Raw genomic sequence first — 21,560 nt, 5'->3', positions numbered from 1 at the left:
TATAGTCTCCCAGGAAAAGTTCATAAACTGCTAATGGGACTCCTGCTCCTACCACATCCTAATGTAAATTTTTCCTACAAACATTTATGAGGTATTTCCAAAAGGAGAAGAGAAAATATAACTTGGAAATGGTGAAAAAGGAAAAAGAAAAGGCAAAATTAAAAGAACTCTAGAACGTGATCTGCTTATCTTGAACAAATTTAAAGTAAACTCAATTACATGAGTAGATTCCCCAAATTGTAGAATAAATCTCTTACATAAATTCATTTTACATCTCAGGAAATTCCACAATACATTGATTAGTTTTATTAAGATCTAAACTCTATATTTTGCATGTCAAGAAACCCTTTGGGTTTTCCTATTCCTCAGACTATTTTCCTAACTTTATGGAGGTTTGAGAGGATAACAGGGGTCAGGCTGGCAGAGTCACAGATCAGAGCAAGGAGTAAAGTAAGAAAAATGCTGGAAAAACCAGGTAGCATCTCAATTCCTTCAGAATAGTCTTCATAAAGTGGCATCATTATTATGTTGGAAGTGAATTCACAAATCTCACACAACTTCTGGTGTTAAATAGAAAGACATTCAGAGTTATTTTTGTTTGTTATTATCCACATATCTAGAAGCGGAGGAAAAAAAAACTGATGCACACTTATTGACTCTAGCACAGACTAAATTAGCTTTTCTCTTTGTAGTAGACGTGTCTCAACTTACCTCAAGTTTTTGTGAATCAGATAACCTGTATGCTTACACTTTAACTGTGTATATTAAATAAAGAATCTGTCCTTTTAATCATATAGGATTCAGACAAGAGCCACAAAATTTTAGTTAAAAATCACAGGTTTATCTTTTTATTTTGAAAAAGACATAAAAGTCAAAAAAGCAAAAATAAAACCCAAAACAACCAGGTGTATCAATAATTGTGACATATGTGATGTAAAAATATACATATATATACACATATATATGTATATATATATACACATATATATGTATATATATACATACATATACTCATATATATATGTCTGACAATACATGACGAAGCTTAGTAAGATGTTTGAAACTTAGGCTGGGCTTGAACAGATTTCTAATGAAATACAACTAAAAGTTTTGCTTAAAGAGTCTAGGCAATGTTCAAGAAATTATGACCACTCTTCTATAACCCATTTGCAAAGGTCAGCAAAATAGGCTTCAAGACATGTTTTTTTAGCAGGGTAGTTCTGGGTAATGATCCTGTTTCCTTATGAACAACTACTTAACTCATCCACTATGTTGAGGTCTTCTTGCCTTTAAGAGTGTGAAGAATACAAGGATGAGTGAACTCCAGTGATACAGAGAATAGGACAGTATAAAAATATTGAAGCATCCATTTAAAGCAGAAGAGGGGACTTCCCTGGTGGTCCAGTGGTAAAGAATCCACCTTCCAGTGCAGGGGACGTAGGTTTGATCCCTGGTTGGGGAACTAGGATCCCGCCTGGTGCAGGGCAACTGAGCCTGCGCGCCACAACTACTGAGCCCTCGTGCCTCAACTAGAGAGCCCGTGTGCCGCAAACTCAAGAGCCCGCGGGCTCTGGAGCCCGCACACCACAACTAGAGAGAGAAAACCCGCACACCACAACTAGAGAGAAGCCCGCGGGCTGCAACAAAGAGCCTGGGCGCCACAACAAAGATCCCGCATGCCACAACTAAAACCTGACGCAGCCAAAAATAAAATAAATAAATAAAATAAAATTTAAAAAATTTAAAGAAAAAGCAAAAGAGAACCCCAAGTCTGAAAATAAGCCAAGGGTAGTTCTACTACTGATATAAATGAAAGCATCCTGAGACTTAGTATACCACTCCCTTATATATGCATAATAATCTCAGGTAAAATATCTGAGCAATTTGTAACGTAAAACCTCTATAAGTTTTACAATAATGTGCCTTTTTCTTTGCTTTGCTCTACTTTCCTTCTTTGCCTATTCCTAAGGCTGCCAGTGAACACCCTCTGCAATTGCTTAGTGTGTCAGGTCCCCAAGAGCCCCCTCCCCACCTCCTGGGTTTGATGATATGCTTGGAGGAGTCATAGGACTCAGCATATGACTGTATTCATGGCTATGATTTACTACAGCAAAAGCATACAAAGCAAAACAGCAAAGGAAAAGGTGTATGGAGCAAAGTCCGGGGGAAACCAGGCACAATCTTCCAGAGTCCCTGCCAGTGGAGTACCACAGGAGGTGCTTAATTCCCCTAGCAACTGAGTTGTGACATGTGTGAAATGCTGTCTACCACAGAAGCTCATTAAAGATGCAGTGCCAGGGTTATTATTGCGGGATAGTCACATAGGTACCTTCTGCCTAGCATATACCAAAATTCTAGACTCCCAGGAAGAAAGCTGGTGTTCAGCACAAACCACACTGTACAAACGCCTTAGTCACAGCAAGCAACTCTTATCAGTGAGAGTGGAGGGAACCCTAGAAATCTAAGTTCCCAGATGCCAGCCAAGGACCAACCTTACAAGCAGGCCTTTCAAAGCATAGTGGTCAGGTCTGCTATTTTGCTGTTTTTTGCATACTTAGCGACAATCTCACAGGAATAAGCAACACACTTTCAGATTCAAGACTCTTCTAACCCGGAAACAAGCATTTTTTAAAAAAACAACATAATAAAGTCTGCTGCCTAAGATATGGTTAATGCATTCACGTTAATTATAGTTGTATTTGAGTTTTATTGAAAAGTGGAATGAAAATACATGAAAAACAAAGGAAAATTCAGTTTTGTCTTAATGAACTTGGAATCTCAGTATTTCAATATAAAGAGGGCTCTTTCAGTATTGCTAGTGGCAAAGTCTATAAATACCCATGTTATAATTGACTAGAAATGGATTTCACATGACTACATATAATTAAACAAAAATAAAAAGTTGATAATTACTTTTCATTAATAGTTTGAACATTAATTTTAGAAATAAAAGGTTAAGGAGGCACTGTAACATCATATTTATGAAGAAAATTTTCTTCAGCTAATATTCTGGGGATACAAGAGGAAATTTCCTTCTGTTGTTCTCGCCACTTGAGTATATTCTCTGCCAGTTCTGCTGTCTCAGCCACCAAAATATCCATCTCTGCTAAGGCTGTGCTCTATAACATTTGAAAGAAGGGGAAAACAGGAGAGAAATCATGTGTCATTATTACTATATCATAAATAATTATGACACCAAAAGTTGACAACTCATCTTTTCCAGCCCCTTAATACAAAGGCTCCTTAAAATTGTGCTGTCCTACATGTTCTTTTTCTTTGTGAGTTCATCTCTCCTTTGTCTTCAATAATCACCTCAATGCAGATGACCCTCAATTATATTGTCAAACCTAATCTTCTTCCTAAAATTTAGTCCTACATTTCAGTTTGCTGGAAATCTCCATCTAGATGCATATTCAATATCTCAAACTTGATTTAACCACAGTTCAACAAACCATGACTGAACATTTACTGTCTCTGCAAGACATATCAAAAAACAAACTCATTGGCTTCTTTAATCTCTTGATCCTACTTATCCTCAAGTCCCCAAGGCTAGAAACTTCATTCTTTGGATGTGTCCCTTGTCCAAATAGTAGCCACGTGCTAGAAATCTGACCTCCAAAAATCTAAAAATCTACACAATCCTTTGTATTCCTATGCTTTAAATCTTTTATCTGAATGACTGTATTTATTCTCCAAGTTCCTCTGCCTTTTGTTGCTCTGCCTAGTCCTCTAACCCACAGTTCATCAAACTTTAATGTGCATAGGAATCACCTGAGGAACTTGTTAAAATGTAGATTCAGATTCTGAAGGTCTAAAGTGAATGAAGTCTGCAATTCTGCATTTCTAGCAAGCTTCCAGGTGATGTTGATGCTCTGCCCATACTTTGAGTGACAAGCCTCAGTCTACTTTATCCAATATTTTCTCCATGATTAAGGTACAGTCCTGCTCAAGTCAACCCTCTGTGCCCTTCTCTAAAAAACAAAAGAAAAAAACATCCAGTGATTCCCCAGTACTCAGACAAAGTCTAAACTTCTTAGTCTGGTTTTCAAAATATTCCATAAACTAACCCCGAGTCAATCTCCCTCTCAATACCTTGAAGCATCAGCCAAAGTGGAGTACCACTCTTCCCTCAAACTACCTGTACTCTCTAATTTTCATGGCTTTCCTCACATTGCTGCTTTCGGCTGAACTACTCTTTCTGATGCACATCCTGTTTTCACTGATTCTTCAAGATGGAGCTTGCTATTAACTCCTATTTAAAACTTTATTCAAGTATTCCTACTTCCTATCCTATTCCTAATCTCCCTAAAGTGAAAGTAATCACCTCCTTCCCTGTGTTAAAAGACAGCATCTTCTTTATAATTCTCTGCTGCACTCACTGTGCAAATACAATACTATAAAGTAGAGAGTATCTGATACTTTCTCTCACCAAACCTTGAGAATTTGAGGAGAGGGATTGGTCATATCTGTTTATCTCTCATGATACCTATAGCACAGTCCCTTGCACAATGAAGATAACACATATTTAATAAATACTGGAATAAAACAATGTAAAATGACTTCTAAATAAAGAAAAGGCATCCTGATTTAAAAAAAAGTAATTTGCTCATAATATTAGCCAACAAAGAAGTTAGACAAGGAGATCACATATTTGAGATTCTAGTATAAAAGAACTAAAGATAGCTAAAAGCAATGTGACAGGAGTTGATGAGGTACTTAAATGCTATTGGTAATACTCACCATTTTCTTTAGATTTTCATCTAAATGAGGGATATTTCTAATTATTTCAAGATGATCTTCTAATCTCTCAATGAAAGTTACTGCCAACTCCAGTAAATGCACCATGTATCTGAAGGAGGGAGAAAAATAGTTAACTCTTTTTTTTTTTAGTTCAGGTATTTTGTGTTCTCTTTTTTCCCTTTAATTAGGACTTTTAATATGAAATTAAGAGAATTACAATCCACCCAATGAGCCGTTAATAACCTTTCTGCATTCATGGAAATATCAGTGATAAAAAAGGTTCTTCTTCCGGGCTTCCCTGGTGGCACACTGGTTGGGAGTCCGCCTGCCGATGAGGGGGACGCGGGTTTGTGCCCTGCTCCGGGAGGATCCGGCATGCCGCGGAGCGGCTGGGCCCGTGAGCCATGGCTGCTGAGCCTGCGCGTCTGGAGCCTGTGCTCTACAACAGGAGAGGCCACAGCAGTGAGAGGCCCGCATACCGCAAAAAAAAAAAAAAAAAAGGTTCTTCTCTTTCACTTTAAACAGGAATTAACTTTTCATCCAAACACAAAAACAGAAAGAGACAACACTAATCATATCTGTAGCCCAATCTAATGTTAGACAAACATCAATGTTAATAATTTTCTCATATAAGTAAAAAATTGGGACTTCGGCGCAGTGGTTAAGAATCCGCCTGGGGCTTCCCTGGTGGTGCAGTGGTTGAGAGTCCACCTGCCGATGCAGGGGACACGGGTTCGTGCCCCGGTCCGGGAAGATCCCACATGCCGCTGAGCGGCTGGGCCTGTGGGCCATGGCCGCTGGGCCTGCGTGTCCGGAGCCTGTGCTCCGCAATGGGAGAGGCCACAACAGTGAGAGGCCCATGTACTGCCAAAAAAAAAAAAAGAATCCGCCTGTCAGTGCAGGGGACAGGGGTTCAATCCCTGGTCCAGGAAGATCCCACATGCCACACAGCAACTAAGCCCGTGGGCCACAAACTACTGAGCCTGCGTGCCACAACTACTGAAGCCTGCGCACCTAGAGCCCATGCTCTGCAACAAGAGAAGCCACCGCAATGAGAAGTCCGTGCACCACAACGAAGAGTAGCTCCTGCTCGCTGCAACTTGAGAAAGCCCGTGCGCAGCAATGAAGACCCAAGGCAGACAAAAATAAAATTTTAAAAAACTTTAAAAAATAAATAAATTTTTAAAAAAGAGTGAAGAACGTAAAAAAAAATTTCTCTAGGTAAAACCTCATTCCATTTCAATCTACACATTCTTGGTGAAGGGTGAAGACAATAAGGATAAATGTACTTCACTGAAATAGCCTACACATGAAACTACTTTGAATCTTTGTATTTGCAAAATGCCTTGAAACTATTACTCAGTTCTTCTGATATATATAATGTATAATATACACATTAATGATATTTAACTACACTGAATAGATACTGAATATATCCACAAGAATAGGATTTGTATATTTATTATTTTACTGCAAGATAAAAGATCTGACACTTAGAGGAAATATTGATTTGCTCAGGGTCAGTTAGTGAGGCACTGGTGGAGAAAGTTAGCAATCAGATCCCCAGATGACTGCTTTTTAATTTTATTGTTATTTATTATTAATAATTACCTACACCTTCAATTTGATACGTTCCATACTCCTATGAGAAAGAGAGCAATAGAAAGCATCCCCATTCTATGGATTGGGAAACTAAGGCAAAAACTTAAATCATTTGCCCAAGGCTTTGAGGCATATAAACAGCAGAGGTGAGATCAGAACTGTTATTTTTCTCCTTTCAGTTGACATTGTTTTCATCTGTCCCTGCTTAAACTCCCCCAACAGAATTTTTATATAGAGGCAACATTAATGCAACAATAAATTTACATCACAGAAAGCTGTCTATACATAATAAAAATGATTTTTATCCACCTTACTATATGTTATGAATCTAATTTCTTTCATTAAAGTCATTATTTATAATTCCTAAGACACAATAGGCAAAAGGAATGTCTTTCTCTTAACCATTGCTACAATTCTTTAAAAGTAAAGGATTTTCGGGCTTCCTTGGTGGTGCAGTGGTTGAGAGTCCGCCTGCCGATGCAGGGGACACGGGTTCGTGCCCCGGTCCGGGAAGATCCCACATGCCGTGGAGCGGCTGGGCCCGTGAGCCATGGCCGCTGAGCCTGCGCGTCCGGAGCCTGTGCTCCGCAATGGGAGAGGCCACAACAGTGAGAGGCCCGCGTAACGCAAAAAAAAAAAAAAAAAAAAAAGTAAAGGATTTTCTTTCTGGTTTAATGTATCAGCATTAATAACAATATTAATAGATACGATCACTCATATACTGTTTAATGGATTATGCTATGAAATAACTATTAGTCTAAACAAAAACTACCCTCAGGGAACATGTGTGACTGTTAACGTCTACTTTTTAGTCTAACCTGTGATAAACAGCTTCAATAGGCAAGTTTTCTTGGCACATGGGTTTCAACAGTCTTTGCCTGAGGGACCGCTTTTCTTTTAGCACCGCTTCCAAATGATTATTCATGCTTTGCAGAGTATGACACTTCTGTGCTACACAAACCAGAAACAGTAATTATAATTAGCAACAGGACAAGTTTTGAAGTCACTAATACTATCAATGGTCAAAAATTAATCCCACCATTTCTCTCCTAAATATCTCCCCTTTGCTCTCTTTAATACCAATACCAGTTTCGTTTTCAACTATTTTCTCTTACTTTTCCTACTGACAACCCAATCTAGTGCTAAATTCTTTGTTTCCCAATTCTACTCCTAGTTCAGTGTTTATAGCCAGAGCCATATTCTTCACATAAAGTGTCTGTCTCTAATATTCTATATTAGAGCATTAAAAAACAAGCATTTGTCTTATAAGCTACTTTTATTTCAATATTTTCCCCAGAATTGTTAATGGTTGTCAGTTGTCTCTTCTTTTAAATTTTTATTTAGAAAAAATTTGAAACTTGAAAGTTTCAAGAATAGCTCATTGATTGAACTCTCATATACATTTCCCCTAGACTCACCAACTAACATTTGGATACGTTTTCTTTTTTTCCCCTTCTTCTCTACACACCCATACATATATTTTTGCTAACCAATTTGAGAGTAAGTTGCAGATGTCAGGACCTTTTACTCCTAAAACTTCAGCATGTATTTCCCAAAATAGGAACATTCTCTTATATAACTATACTACAAGTATCAAGTTCAGATAATTTAACATTAGTACAATACTACCAATATTTAATACAGCCTATATTTAAACATCACCAAATATCCCAATAATGTCATTTATTTTAAAAAAAAATTTTTCTAATCAAATATTCAATCCATGACTACCCTGTGCTTTAGCTGTCATGTCTCTTTAGGATCCTTTCATCTGGAAAGTTCCTCAGCCTTTGTCTTTTAAGCTCTACTGACTTTGTTAGCTTTGGGGCAATACCTGGAAAAATTATCATAATTTTATAGCCTAGTGCTTAAAGTAATCCAAGAAAAAGTTGAAATTTCAATGATTACTCATTTAACTAAACCACTTACCCAAAAAGGAAGGATGGACAACATCTGCTGCATCTTTTTCTAGTCTTAGGAGTTCAATTTCCAGGTTTTTCTACATTAGAAACAAAAAAACACTTAGCTCATGCAGAAAGTAGCCTGAAGTAAAGGCTTTGATAAAAATGGACAGTCTTTAACTCAGGAATATTTAAGGGGACCAGGAGGATGATTTGTTATGAGAGCCCAGGGATTTACTGAGTCTTTTCATTTTGGTGTTCAAGCCCTGTTGCTGCTACTGCTACTACTCCTAACTACTACTATGACCATTACGACTATTATTAACTACTGCAAAGAAAAGCCTATACGACTATGTGCTAGATAGACACTGTCCTGCGTGCAAGAGGATTACTGTTGGAGCCAGTTAAGATTTTTTTCCATACTAGAGGTAGAAAGTAAAAACTCCAACATAATTTACCTGGTAGATTTCAGCTTGAATATCTGTGATCTGCTGTAGTCTGGAGAAGTTCACAAAGCAAGAAGTTGATTTCTTAGATATATTTAACATCTCCTATTGGTAAGTGAACAGAGAAAGCAGCAATACGTCAGAGTTTATGTGTGTGTTGGAATAGCATGGCCATGTGTCTAAAATATGAGGATATATTATGTCCAACGCTGCCCCTGAAAAATGAAATACAGAGTAGGACAGTGCAATGTATATTTCCTGTTTTTTAAAACCTGCACCATCACAAATCTTTTGCCCAAATATTAATATTTTAAAAATAAGAAAAACAAAGAAGAAAATCACTTTGTACTATTTCTTAAGGCATCATGCACAATAGACTGGCACTGCTGATAGCTTACCAAAAAATTCTAAAGTTGAAATTGTTGGAGAATCACTTCTACACAAATGACCTAGTCTCTCAGACCTTCCTGGGGCTAAAATTAAACACTTCCTGGGCTATGGAATCATTCACCTGATTCATTAAATGACCTCTATTGGTTACAAGTCATTCATACTGTCTCTTTCCGCATTCTCCCTCTCTTAGATAAAGGAATGTTTTGTCCAGGCATAATTATTCCTTGAAAAAGCCTACCCCCCACCTCCTTTTTATCCTTTCATTCTATATTATACTGCTTTCTTAAATTGCAGGTTATCTCAGAATAAGAATATTATCTTGTTCATCCCTTGGCTTCATCTATAATTTTTTCTATCCTCTTTTTCTTCTCTAGAATGTTAGCACAGGAAAGAACTTCAGATATCATATAGGCCAAGGATTGGGAAGCTACAGCCTATGAACTAAATGCACCCATCGCCTGTTTTTGTATAGCTTAAGGGCTAAGAATGGTTTTTATATTTCTTAATTGTTGGAGAAAAAAATCAAAAGAAAAACATTGTGACACATGAAAATTATACGAAATTCAAATTTCAGGGTCCAGAAATAAAGTTTTATTGAAATACAACTTCACTCGTCATTTACTTATTATCTCATGTTGTTTTCATACTACAACAGCCTAGTTGCGACCCTATGGACCTAAAAGCCTCAAATACTTATGCTCTGGCCCTTCATAGCAAATGTTTGCTGACTGATGATAATCAATTTTATAACATTTATTGAGTTAGGCAACAGAAGATTCAAGGATGAACGAAACAAGCTCTCTGCCCTTAACAAGCTCATGATGGTTGGGAAGGAAAAGGTATTCCAGACAGAAAGAACTAAACATTATAAATGCTCAGTAACTGGGACTTCCCTGGTGGTCCAGTGGGTAAGACTTCGTGCTCCCAATGCAGGGGGCCTGGGTTTGATCCCTGGTCAGGGAACTAGATCCCGCATGCATGCCACAACTAAGAGTTTGCATGCCTCAACTAAAGATCCCGTGTGCTGCAACTAAGACCCAAGGGAGCCTAAATAAATAAATATTTTTTAAAAAAAGAACAAAGCTGAAACAAACAACATTTTCTATAAGAGTTGTATCATATCACATCACAATTTTAAGCATCACTCAATTTTTAATTCACATGGGAGGATGTGCACTTAAGGGATGGACTGCTTAAAGGGATCACATAATACATCATTTTGAAAGAATCAATGATAAATCCTTGTTATAAAAATAGGTTTTTTATATGTAAAGTTTGCTTAAAGTAAAATCATGCTACAAATCTTCAAAGTTTCCTCACTGGGCCTAGTTGTGCAGTAAGATTATAAGAAGGTCTTTTTAAAAAACATCTATTTACTTATTTATTTGTTTATGGCTGCATTGGGTCTTTGTTGCTGTGCACGGGCTTTCTCTAGTTGCGGCGAGCGGGGTCTACTCTTCGATGGGGTGTGCGGGCTTCTCATTGCTCTGGCTTCTCTTGTTGCGGAGTATGGGCTCTAGGTGCACGGGCTTCAGTAGTTGTGGCACCTGGGCTCAGTAGTTGTGGCTCACGGGCTTAGTTGCTCCATGGCATGTGGGATCTTCCCAGACCAGGGGTCGAACCCATGTCCCCTGCATTGGCAGGCGGATTCTTAACCACTGCACCACCAAGGAAGTCCCTATAACAAGGTCTTATGGAGCTATGGATTGACAAAACAGGTATCTGTCTAATTAGTGTTACTTGAAGGACACTATGAAGATCGTCCCACAGACAACTCGCAGCCCAATTCTCAGTCCCAAATGTCTTATAGTATGAATTTACCAAATTACTTTGTTACAGAACTGGACAATACAGGTGAGAGCACTAGGTAATCTGGTAGCAAGAAAACACAGGAGAGCAGTGAGGAAGGTGAGAACTGGGGAGTGCTGTGGTTATGTTTTGCCTATTTTCCAACGCATTCATTCCTACCTCTTGTTTCCCCCCAAATCCATAAGGTCTGGCTACTAGGTCTTCAAGTAATCTAGAAAAATCCTTCAACAGACGTTTAAACTCTTTCAAGATAGTGTTACAGTATCTATCATCTATTACAGTTCATTTTAGAGATGATATAATGTGTCAGAAAAGGGAGAGCTCTGGGATCTAACTCTACTTCACTAGTTGAGTGGCCCTGGACACGTTTCTTGGTCTCCTCAGGTCTTAGTTTCTGCATCTTAAAATTACTGTAAGTAGATAGTAGAATTCTCTAATGACTCTTCTAGGTATAAAAAGTTGTCTATTTTTCATAAATCTTTCATCATGTGCATAGTGCTAATCTCTGTAGATGGTTTTACCTTTTCTATTTTTCTCAGTTGCCTTTTTAGTGAAATTCCTCAACTTCCTCATTGTCTCAAATTTTCTTTCCCTTCTCTCAACCTTCTCCCATTCCCTTGTCACATCTGCCATTTCTATTCCATTATTCCCTCACATCTTCAATTTCTCCCTCTGTTGGCTTGTTCCCTTTGGCCTATGAACATGCTCTTCCCGCCGAACCTAAAACTACCACCCCTTGGCTAATCTCCCTCTTCTCTCCTTCTCAAAATTAATTCCTTCCTCCAATCATGTTCCAAGGTCTCTCGGGTCTTTTTCACCAATGTTTTTTTGTTCCCCCCCCCCGGCCTTTAAAGATGCGTGCTTCCCTTGGCGCTCTCCTGTACCCGGCGCCTCCCGTAATGCTTCAATATTTCACACAAACGAGCGTTCTTTGGGAACGTATGTTTTAACCACCTACCCGTTATTTCCCAACCCCGCCACCGATTACAATCTAGAGGCGGTATCACTGGATGAAAAAAGGCGGGTAACACTAGTCTTTATTACCGCCCAAGAACTGACCTGGGATAACTCGCCTGCCAGACACTTGAAACACCATCTCCTTAGAGCCCCGCTTTTGCAGAACCCACCGCGGACCAGTCACTTCTGCTGCCTACAAGGAGCTCCATCGGCCCCGACTCTAGAACAGCCCCCAGCCAGCACCCTCCCACCCACTCCCGCAGCCAGCACCACCACCTCACAGCTATCTTCTGTCGCCACCGTGGGCACCCCCTTAATGACGGCATCGCCCACCACGCACCTGAGTAACCAAGCCCGAAGCTACGAAATGTCCCAGCAGTAGCCCCGCAGCGTTTGGCTCGGACGCCGGGTCCCAAGGTTTCGCCTCAGCCATGGCTGGCAGCCGCCTTTCCGACTGGCGCGGAGAGTGAGCGGAACGCACCGCGCGGCTCGATGACGTCACAGGGCGTTTCCGACCCGGCGGAAGCCTAGGGAGCGCATCCCAGGCGAGCGCGGGTCCCGGGTCCTCCCCTGCGGAGCCGGCTGTGAGCGGAGGGGTAGGAGGCGAGTTCGGGGATCCCTGATCCTCTGTAGGCTCCTAGCGGCGTCTAGCCTTGGAACAGCTGCAAAAGCGGTGGGGCCTGGTGTTCTTCCCTTTCTTCCTTGCCACTCTTGAGCTGGCCCCCAAGATCCAGGGATCGGCAGGAGGTGACAGCTGGAGCTTGAGACCTAGCCGGGAGGCCGACGGGGTGGCTGGGTGCAGGGCCGAGTGGTGACAGCTGCTCTTCCTTCCCGCAGAGACCCGAGCCTTGGCGCTAGGATGGGAAACAGTGCCCTCCGCGCTCATGTGGAAACCGCGCAGAAAACTGGTGTCTTTCAGCTTAAGGACCGTGGGCTGACCGAGGTGAGACTGGGAGGGATCCGACCAAGGGAATTTAAAGGGAGAGGGACGGCGGGCGGTGAAGTTAATAGGTAAGGGATTCTCCGCTCTGAGAGCCCCTTTCTTCAGTTCCCCTCAGAGTTGCAGAAGCTGACAAGCAATCTCAGGACCATCGACTTGTCCAACAACAAGATCGAGAGTCTACCGCCTATGATTATAGGGAAGTTCACTCTGCTGAAGAGCCTGTCCTTGAACAACAACAAACTGAGTATGGCTTTTGCGCCTGGGAATTTTGCTAGTTATCAGCTGTTAAGAAGGGTGGTTTTTCTCTTGGAATAGAGTGTGGAGTACGATTATAATGTTATTAAACTGGTTTTCAAATAAATGTATCAGAATCTTAAAAAAGAAAAAGAAGGGTGTTTTTTTTTTCTTACAAGCTGATTTTTGTTGTTATGAAACTGTTCAGGAGCTCAAGATGCAGAAGAATGTCAGAGTCCTTGAAGCTTTCTATCTCTTGTAATTACATATATAAGCCTCCTCTCCTGGTGTAATGATTGGTAGGAGGTTAATTTGGACTTGAAAGGGACCATCTTTGGGGTATAATGTAAGCAGAGCTAACTTTGCTGCTAATTTGGAAGGGCGGATGGGATGGGAAGGAGAGGGCCTTCCAAATCCCACAAAATTGCTGTGGGATTGTGCAGTGGCCCCTTCACAAAAGGAGCCTATTATACACATAATGCTTTCCTGAATTTTGATGGCACCCTCACCTTCTGAAGACGATGTTGGTAAAAATGAAATACTTAAAAATGGCACAACATGTGAAATGCCTATGTATATTAACAAGAGGCATAACAGACTGCCATATAGTTTTTATAAACTTCATCAAAGGTGTTTTTCAGCTGTGTTGGATTCAGGTTTTTAAATTTTTCTTTGCCAGCTGTCCTTCCTGATGAGTTATGCAATCTGAAAAAACTAGAGACACTAAGCCTAAACAACAATCACTTGAGAGAGCTGCCATCTACTTTTGGGCAACTATCTGCCCTTAAGACCCTGAGCCTCTCTGGGAACCAGCTGAGAGCACTACCATCCCAACTTTGTAACCTACGGCACCTGGATGTAGTGGATCTCTCCAAGAACCAAATTCGGAGCATACCTGACACAGTGCAGGAGCTGCAGGTCATCGAACTCAACCTCAACCAGAACCAGGTCTAGAGCTTAAGGGTTTTTTTCTACAGCATGTATGTGGGCTTACGGTCTCCTGAATAAACAATTGTTCTCTAAACTGTAATCATGGAGAGGGGTATCAGAGGCTAGAAGAGAGGTATATTCTATGGGCTGGACTAATTTCAAAGCCCAAAGTGCCGTGAAGTTAGTTGAGACACTGGGTGTGTTTGTTGTGTAGGTGTTTTTTGGGGGGTAGGATGGGTAACATGGTGAGGCAATTTCAAAAGTTAAACCTCTGTTTCACAAACCTTGAGTTCTTCAGATCATCCTCAAATATACCTCTAATCATCTAGCAAGGAGCTATGTCAGGAAGATAGAGTGGAAAAGAGGCTTAAACTCATATGTTCTCAGAGTTGGACATCAGAGTTCATTCACTTGTCCTTTTGCTGACATCTTTGTCAAGTGTGTGTCCTGCTTTTGCGGAAAAACCGTCAGTGGTAGGATTTTTGGAGATTGTTGGACAGCTTTAATTGCAGTATTTGAAATTTATTTCCATACCTTCAGAAACTCTTTGGTTAACACATATCTGACTGGAGAAACAATCTTTGGTCTAGACATAAGGCACAAATGATGAAACACTGATCATAGTGAGACTGGGTAGTCTTTAGTTTTTCTAGTGTCTACGCTTCTAGATCTGCAGAGTCCATTACAGTAGCCACTAGCCACATGGCCATTAAAATTCATTTAAATTAGACTTAAAAATTCAGTTCCTCGGTTGCACTAGCCATATTTCAAGTATGGCTCAATACAGCCATATGTGGCTAGTGGCTACCATATTGGACAGCACAGATATAGAACATTCCACTAGTTGCAATAAGTTTTATTGGACAAAACTGTTATAGAATGTCCTGACCTTACGTTATGATGAAATTCAGTCAGTCTTGGATGCGATTGGCTTTATCTTTTCCTTAAAGTGGATATTCTTGTATGTTCTTGAGCTTTTTGGAAAAAAATTCTGAATATTTGGGGAAAAATATTGGAAAAAACTTGTTAAGCAAATTGAGCACTTGCTCTACATTCACCTATGCTGCCTTAAATCAATGGTTCTCAGGTTTTAGTGTGTATCAGAATAACCTGGAGAGCTGGTTAAGAGATCACTGGGCTCCACACTCATTGTTTCTGATTTTGTAGGTCTGGGGTAGGGTCTGAGAATTTGCAGTTTTAACAAGGTCCCAGGTGATGGTCTGAGATGATACCAGGCATAGTAAATATAACTAGGTGGCTTGGAGCATTTAAAGGGCAGAAGAGCTGAATGAATCAAAGATAACTGCTTGGTATTGAGCTCAAGAGCCTAAAAGAAGAGTGGTGCTATTGGGAATGGGCATGCTGAGTGGGTTATGACGGTGAAACATCCAATGTGTTTTACTAAAAATCAGAGACATAGGAGTGGAATAGAGGTGGGCAGAAATGAATGTAGATAGATAGCTTAAAAGAAGTGATAGCTTTAAGAATGAATGGCGGCTTCCCTGGTGGCGCAGTGGTTGAGAGTCCGCCTGCCGATGCAGGGGATACGGGTTCGTGCCCCGGTCCGGGAAGATCCCACATGCCGTGGAGCGGCTGGGCCCGTGAGCCATGGCCGCTGAGCCTACGCGTCCGGAGCCTGTGCTCCGCAACAGGAGAGGCCACAACAGTGAGAGGCCCGCGTACCGCAAAAAAGAAAAAAAAAAAGAGAATGAATGAGCTTTCTAGGAGAAAGTTTAGAAAGATTGAATATTAAGTATTAGGGACTGCTGTTTGAAAAATGTCCATACAAACAAGAAGGGAAGCCAAAAATCAGGAATAATTCAAAAGATAGGAAGAAAAACACAGCACTTAGGTACAAGAAGTGGGAGTTTCAAGAAAGGGATAGCACTGTCAAATGCAACAGGGAATGAGGGCAACGAATCCTTGACTTTGGCAGTAAAGTGGTTGGCATCTATGTACACGTAAAAGATTGGCAGTAATTGTACCAAAATGTTTACAGTGATGGATTACAGGTAACTTTTTTCTCTAACCTCGTATGATTCTCAAATTTTCTATAATGAACAGTGCTTTTATTATCAGAAAAATGTGTTTCCAAAAAGCCACTGGTGACCTTCAAAAAAGATTTGTTTTTTTCCCCAAAAAAGTGTAGTAGTAACAGAAGCTGGATAACACAAGAGGCTTCTGGAGTGAGTGGGTAGTGAGAAAATGGAGGTGGTAGAAGAAAGAACTAGGACAAATAGTCAAGTAAAGATTTTTTAATTTAGTAAAAAATAATCATTACAGTGCTTATACTTTTTCCTATTATCCCTTTTATAAATTGTTCAATAGATAGCTCAGATCTCAGTGAAGATATCTTGCTGTCCTCGCCTTAAAGTTCTTCGTTTGGAGGAGAATTGTCTTGAGCTCAGTATGCTTCCACAGAGCATCCTCAGTGATTCCCAGATCTGTCTGCTTGCTGTAGAAGGCAACCTTTTTGAAATAAAGAAACTTCGAGAACTGGAAGGCTATGATAAGGTATGTATTAGTGTACTTCTGAATTTCTAGTCACTGCTCCAGAGAAGAGAAAGGTGAAGTAACTCACACGAGTGTTTCTAGGTACGGGACGTATGTATAATCCATTTATGTCAATAAGGATTTGTTCTCCATTTTGGAGGTGGGTTCTGAGAATCAGCCAAATGGTATTGTGCCAAGATGATCTTTTTCTCTAGACAGCTTATTGTAAAGCATCTTTTTCTTTTGATAGGTGTCCTATTAAGATATAAAGGAAAGAAAAAAAACACCCCACAAAACCATGTGCTTTAAATTTGCATCTAGAATAGGTAGATTTTGTAGGAAATGAAGGACCATAAAAACCTAAAGGATGGGCTTCCCTCGTGGCGCAGTGGTTGAGAGTCCGCCTGCCGATGCAGGGGACACGGGTTCATGCCCCAGTCCGGGAGGATCCCACATGCCGCGGAGCAGCTGGGCCCGTGAGCCATGGCCGCTGAGCCTGCGCGTCCAGAGCCTGTGCTCCGCAACGGGAGAGGCCACAACAGTGAGAGGCCCGCGTACCGAAAAACAAAAACAAAAACAAAAAAACTAAAGGAAAATAAATCATAAAATCCCAAATAACCAATAAGTTAGTTATTTGCTCAGGGAAAAATAACACATGTATTCTTTCATGATTTTCAGTACATGGAGAGGTTCACAGCCACCAAGAAGAAGTTTGCATGATGTTCTCCAGGAGCATGTGAACCATACAGGACACTGACTTGGAACCTGTTGCAATCTGGCTGAATGAAAGGCTCCTGTTGTTGTCAAGGATATCTGCAGTGAGGAGATGATATTCCAGGAGGTTATATTTCACTCAATGATCTTTTTCCTTTCCAGGGCTCATCTCAAATAAGCTAAAGGGAATCAAACACAGGAAGACTCTTCCATTTTGAGTCATGGATAGGGCAAAGGACAGTGTTGATCTTTGAAACCATCATTTGTTTGGCTTTGAGAAACCCAGTAGCTAGTTGCTATGTATACAGTGAGGGGATGCTGCCTGGTACCAGAATAGCTCCACACAACAGCTTGAAATTTCATGTGTCTCAATGTGCGAGCTTTCAGAAAATCATTTGCCATTCCACCCTGTGTTGACACTTTATATTTTTATGAAATTCAAATAATTCATGAGAGGCTGCTATGGTTAATCTAAGGATTTATGATTTTACTCCAGTCCATTAGTTCAATTGCAATGTTTATACTTGGAATTTAGGATGTACATAAAGGTATGACTCTTGATTAAAAGTGTACTTTGTCAGAGAAGCAACAACACAACACTAAGAGGTGTTCCCAAGGCTGCAGTAGCAATTTTTTTTTTTTTTTTTACTATTGCAGGTGCCTTATTGATAGAGGGCTCTGAAGAGCTAAAACTGTATGCAAAACTTGTAAGATACAGGGTTTTAATAATCAAGATTTTCCTGAAGCTTTGTTAGAAACAGTCTCTTATTTCTGGTCATCTTTTTGTATTTAGAACTCTAATAATCAAATTACCTATCAAAAAGCTACTGTTACAGTATTTTACAACAACTTATGTTTATCAAATTTATTCTCTGAATGAGAGAATATACTAAAGATTTTTTAATAACTATGGCTGGAAGAAAGGTTAATCCTTTAAAGTAAGACGACAGGGGAACTTTAACCTGTAAATGGCCCTTTGTTTGAAAGTAAACTGATAAGAAATGTTTTATGTTCTTGTTCGGGTTGCAAGAGTACTGAAATGCCTTCATGTGACTTATAAACATTTTGTGGTACTGGAAACCATGCTTATTAAGAGAAACTGAAGCTATAAAAGTAGATTTTTTCAGACTGTTACTGGCATGAACATTTAGAAAGCTACAACTCTGCTGTTTTCTGATGTTTTGTCTTAGCCAAGAGGCTGTCATTTACCATGTACTGTTAGTTCTCATTTTACAAACCTAGTTTAACCATTACGTCAAGAGATCACAAGAGCCTAGTGTTTATATGAGGAAAGTCTCTCTGACCTTAAATCTGGTCTAGGGGTTCTCTTTTTCCCATGTTATTCTCTGTTTCTCAACTGGGGAGGGATGGGGGTGCCAGTTTACATTACCAATTGAGTTTTGTTTTTTATAAACTTTGTTTAATGCTTAATCTTATTGATCTACTGAACATTTCTCTATTTTATCAATACTTATCTAATAAATCAGAACTTATAAATTAAGTAACTTAAATGTCCCAAGACATTTATTAATGGGAGTTTTAAAAATCCCTACCCTTAAGAGAATCCCGTTTTGATGGCTAACTTTCACAACTTGGACCCAGCCTTGTTTCCAGATACCCTCTCTTCACTCTCATTCACTTGCCCAGTCTTACCAGGTTATTCTGCTCCTTAAACCCACAGTGCAACGTCTGTCTCCTTTAACTGTCTTTACATTGTTTGCTCAGTCAGAATGCCCTCTCTTACTAACACGCTCCTTTTCTGTCTAAGCCCCTTCCTGAGAAGTCTAAGCCGAATTAACTGCTCCATCTGTTACGGCAGCATTTCTCACATTCTGTATTCATCTGCCTCTTGCTAGACTGAGCTACTTGAGGGCAGGGATTAAGTAAAGTAATATGCCCAAAGATATAGTACACAAGTATTTAGACTTAAATATGAGCTAATAAAGTGGGTTGACTTGAGGTCTGGAGACTGAGATTCTAAATCACCTACCTTCTTTTAGAGCTTGGTTAGAAGTCAGTGTAGTATACTGAGTAAGAACATGGGCCTTGGAGTCAGAAAGATCCTGATTTGAATCCAAAGTCTATCATTTACTAGCTTTATGACTTTGAGCAACTTACTCTCATCCATAATATGGGGAAACACCTCCTACCTCTCATGTATGTTATGAGGATTTGGTGAAAATATACATAAAAGCATTTAGAATAGTGCCTATGACAGAGTAAGCGCTCAATAAATGGTGCTATTTATTTTACCTGTAAAACATTAAAATAGAATTTAGCAAGTTGTACAGAAATGGAAGGCTTGGAGCAAACACTACATCAGGATGAAAAACAAATGAGTAGAGAATAAGGAACCTGAATATCAACCTGAGAACTATAAGTATGCTTAGGAATGTAACTGGGATAACTTAGGGTTTTAGTAAGGGAGTAACCTAAAGAATAGCGTTTAAAGAAACTAATTCCAAGAGCAATTGAGTATAGGATGTCTGGGAAGTAGAAGTTTAAGTTAAGGGGAGATTCCTAATCCATACATGACATGAAAAGATCTAGAGTTGAAATGTGGTAAACAAAGGATGAATTAAAACTGTGAAAGAAGAAAAAAACAGGCACAACTATAGGGGATAAAGATCACTGTCATTATAAGACCAGAAACCTGAAGAGGGAGCTTATTGTTAAAAAAAAAATTAAGTTCAGTGGAGAATAATGTTTAACTCCTTAATTATAGGTCAGTTTTATGCTCAAGGTCACAAAACTAGTAAATGATTGAACCAAAGCTTGAACACAGTTGGTCAGACTCCAGAGCTTGTGCTAACCACCTCAGTCACTACCTTTCAAAAGTAATAGAAACAAGTTTCCAGACAGTGTCACAGGAGAAGACTTTTAAGTCAACAGCTTCTATTTCTAGTGTATTATGAGCCTAAGTTCTAGGTCCTCATTCCTCTTTTCTCAGTAGCAGAAGCTTTGAAAAAATATGTAACCTGGGATCCATGGATGGGCTTTCAAGACCCATTTATGCATGATTCACGTGTGTGTTTGTGTGTCTGTTTCTCTGGAGAGATAGGCTGTGTTGTCTTTCATCAAATTCACGAAGAGATCCTTGACCCAAAAAGAGCTCCGCTCTAGAGAGAATAGCAGCTATCATTTAATAAGCTCTTACGTTTGCTGGGCACTGCTCTAAGTGCTTTACATGCATTACCACATTAAGTCTTCGCAGCAACTCTATGAGGTAGGAATCATTAATCCCACTTTACGCACAAGGAAACTGAGGCACAGAAATGGTTTTATAGTCACTCAGCCAGCAAGTGGCAGAGCTAGAGTATAAATCCAGACAATATGGTGCCTTAGTTCACACTTCTAACCAATTATACTGTTGGAACAGCATACTGGTATCTTTAGAACTATTTCCTTCAGCCATAATAGTGTTAAAATTTTTTTTTAACGCTTTTAGGAAGGATATTTAAGTATAGAACAGCCCCCAGTGTTTTATACCTTCTTATTATACACACACATTTACTACCACCTGCCAAACTACTCCTTTTTGGCATGTGGCATTTCTATTACTGAGGGCCTAATTAAATCTCACTATAAATATTTTCCTTTTCAGCCTTTGAAAGTTCCCATGTTAACTCTATCTCCTCCAGTAAGTGCGTTGCAGTTTTCACTCATAAACACTTTCAGTCGCTAGTATATTATAAGCTCAAATGAATAAAACAACTAGTAATGATTAAAATGAACCTCATGACAAATCATAGCAATGAAAAGTCCTATATTTCCAATGAAAATGGGAAAGGTGCTAATAAAGTCAGGTGTTTGTTGGAGTGCCTTTTGATTTATGGATCTTTCCTCTATTCAGTTTGTCAAATAAGAGCTGACAAAATTATTGCTTTCCACCCCCCAAAAAGTACTCACAAAAGCACATCACTTATTTGAAAAAACAGTTCCATTAGTTAGTTACAAAATTTAATTGTAAGGATCAAACAGTGGTTATTGGTCAAACCAATCGACATTAATAGCTTTGAAGTGTGCAGAAGCTAGTTTTTAAATAAAGGTGACAAATACCAATCAGATTCTTATAACACTGTTCAGGATCTAAGCAAATGTGATTCTGGAAGTTGAATCCAAAAAGCTAAGAGAATCATAGTGCAATCATCAATAAGTAAACCAAAGACATAATTTTCTAAATCATTTTTAAACAGAATAAATTCTAGTTTTTAAAAAAGTTTAAAGCTACATAAAACTCAAAGTAATCTAACTATTTTCTACCTGAGATCAAAACAAGTTTCTTTTTTCCTATCTAAACAATTCTTGGCATTGAGGTAAATCTGAATTCACGTGATATACTTTGTCAAACTTTTCCAAAAAATTTTAAGCCCTGCTGTAGAGAGAAATTCTCATAAT

The 21,560-nt window shown here is 39.5% G+C and overlaps 2 protein-coding genes across 9 annotated transcripts; one reads left to right on the top strand and one right to left on the bottom strand.

The window, feature by feature from the left end:
* Positions 1-839: 839 nt before the first annotated feature.
* On the bottom strand, positions 840-12,408 carry HAUS2 (HAUS augmin like complex subunit 2). Of its 5 annotated transcripts, XR_009518387.1 has the most exons (7): positions 12,189-12,408; positions 8,702-8,794; positions 8,272-8,341; positions 7,161-7,293; positions 4,741-4,849; positions 3,772-3,971; positions 3,010-3,119 (listed from the first exon to the last, which is right to left on the bottom strand). XR_009518387.1 is itself a non-coding variant. In XM_060005082.1 (6 exons), exons 1-6 carry the CDS (start codon positions 12,279-12,281, stop codon positions 2,955-2,957), a joined length of 663 nt encoding a protein of 220 aa, XP_059861065.1. In that variant the 5' UTR covers positions 12,282-12,390; the 3' UTR covers positions 840-2,954. The 5 variants fall into 5 exon arrangements, 4 of the variants coding, with proteins under 4 accessions (XP_059861065.1, XP_059861066.1, XP_059861067.1 ...); XM_060005082.1 differs by lacking the exon at positions 3,772-3,971 and having other exon boundaries at positions 840-3,119; positions 12,189-12,390; XM_060005083.1 differs by lacking the exons at positions 3,772-3,971; positions 8,702-8,794 and having other exon boundaries at positions 840-3,119; positions 12,189-12,386.
* LRRC57 (leucine rich repeat containing 57) lies at positions 12,365-21,218 on the top strand. 4 transcript variants are annotated; one of them, XM_060005081.1, is made up of 6 exons: positions 12,365-12,444; positions 12,686-12,791; positions 12,897-13,035; positions 13,705-13,973; positions 16,284-16,469; positions 17,127-21,218. In XM_060005081.1, exons 2-6 carry the CDS (start codon positions 12,708-12,710, stop codon positions 17,166-17,168), a joined length of 720 nt encoding a protein of 239 aa, XP_059861064.1. In that variant the 5' UTR covers positions 12,365-12,444; positions 12,686-12,707; the 3' UTR covers positions 17,169-21,218. The 4 variants fall into 4 exon arrangements, with proteins under 4 accessions (XP_059861064.1, XP_059861061.1, XP_059861063.1 ...); XM_060005078.1 differs by having other exon boundaries at positions 12,365-12,451; XM_060005080.1 differs by having other exon boundaries at positions 12,384-12,521.
* The last annotated feature ends 342 nt before the right edge of the window (positions 21,219-21,560 follow it).

The sequence above is a fragment of the Delphinus delphis genome, chromosome 2, assembly GCF_949987515.2.
Source record: "Delphinus delphis chromosome 2, mDelDel1.2, whole genome shotgun sequence".
Lineage (NCBI taxonomy): Eukaryota > Metazoa > Chordata > Mammalia > Artiodactyla > Delphinidae > Delphinus > Delphinus delphis.
This window is presented reverse-complemented; position numbering and strand designations above follow the sequence as displayed.

Coding starts and splice junctions, on each gene's coding strand:
- HAUS2 (XM_060005082.1), bottom strand. CDS start 12,281: ATGGCTGAGGCGAAACCTTGGGACCCGGCGTCCGAGCCAAACGCTGCG. Junction 8,795..12,188: donor CTTCGGGCTTGGTTACTCAG/GTGCGTGGTGGG, acceptor ACTTACCAATAG/GAGATGTTAAATATATCTAA. Junction 3,120..4,740: donor ATGAAAATCTAAAGAAAATG/GTGAGTATTACC, acceptor CAAATGTTATAG/AGCACAGCCTTAGCAGAGAT.
- LRRC57 (XM_060005081.1), top strand. CDS start 12,708: ATGGGAAACAGTGCCCTCCGCGCTCATGTGGAAACCGCGCAGAAAACT. Junction 13,974..16,283: donor TCAACCTCAACCAGAACCAG/GTCTAGAGCTTA, acceptor ATTGTTCAATAG/ATAGCTCAGATCTCAGTGAA. Junction 16,470..17,126: donor AACTGGAAGGCTATGATAAG/GTATGTATTAGT, acceptor CATGATTTTCAG/TACATGGAGAGGTTCACAGC.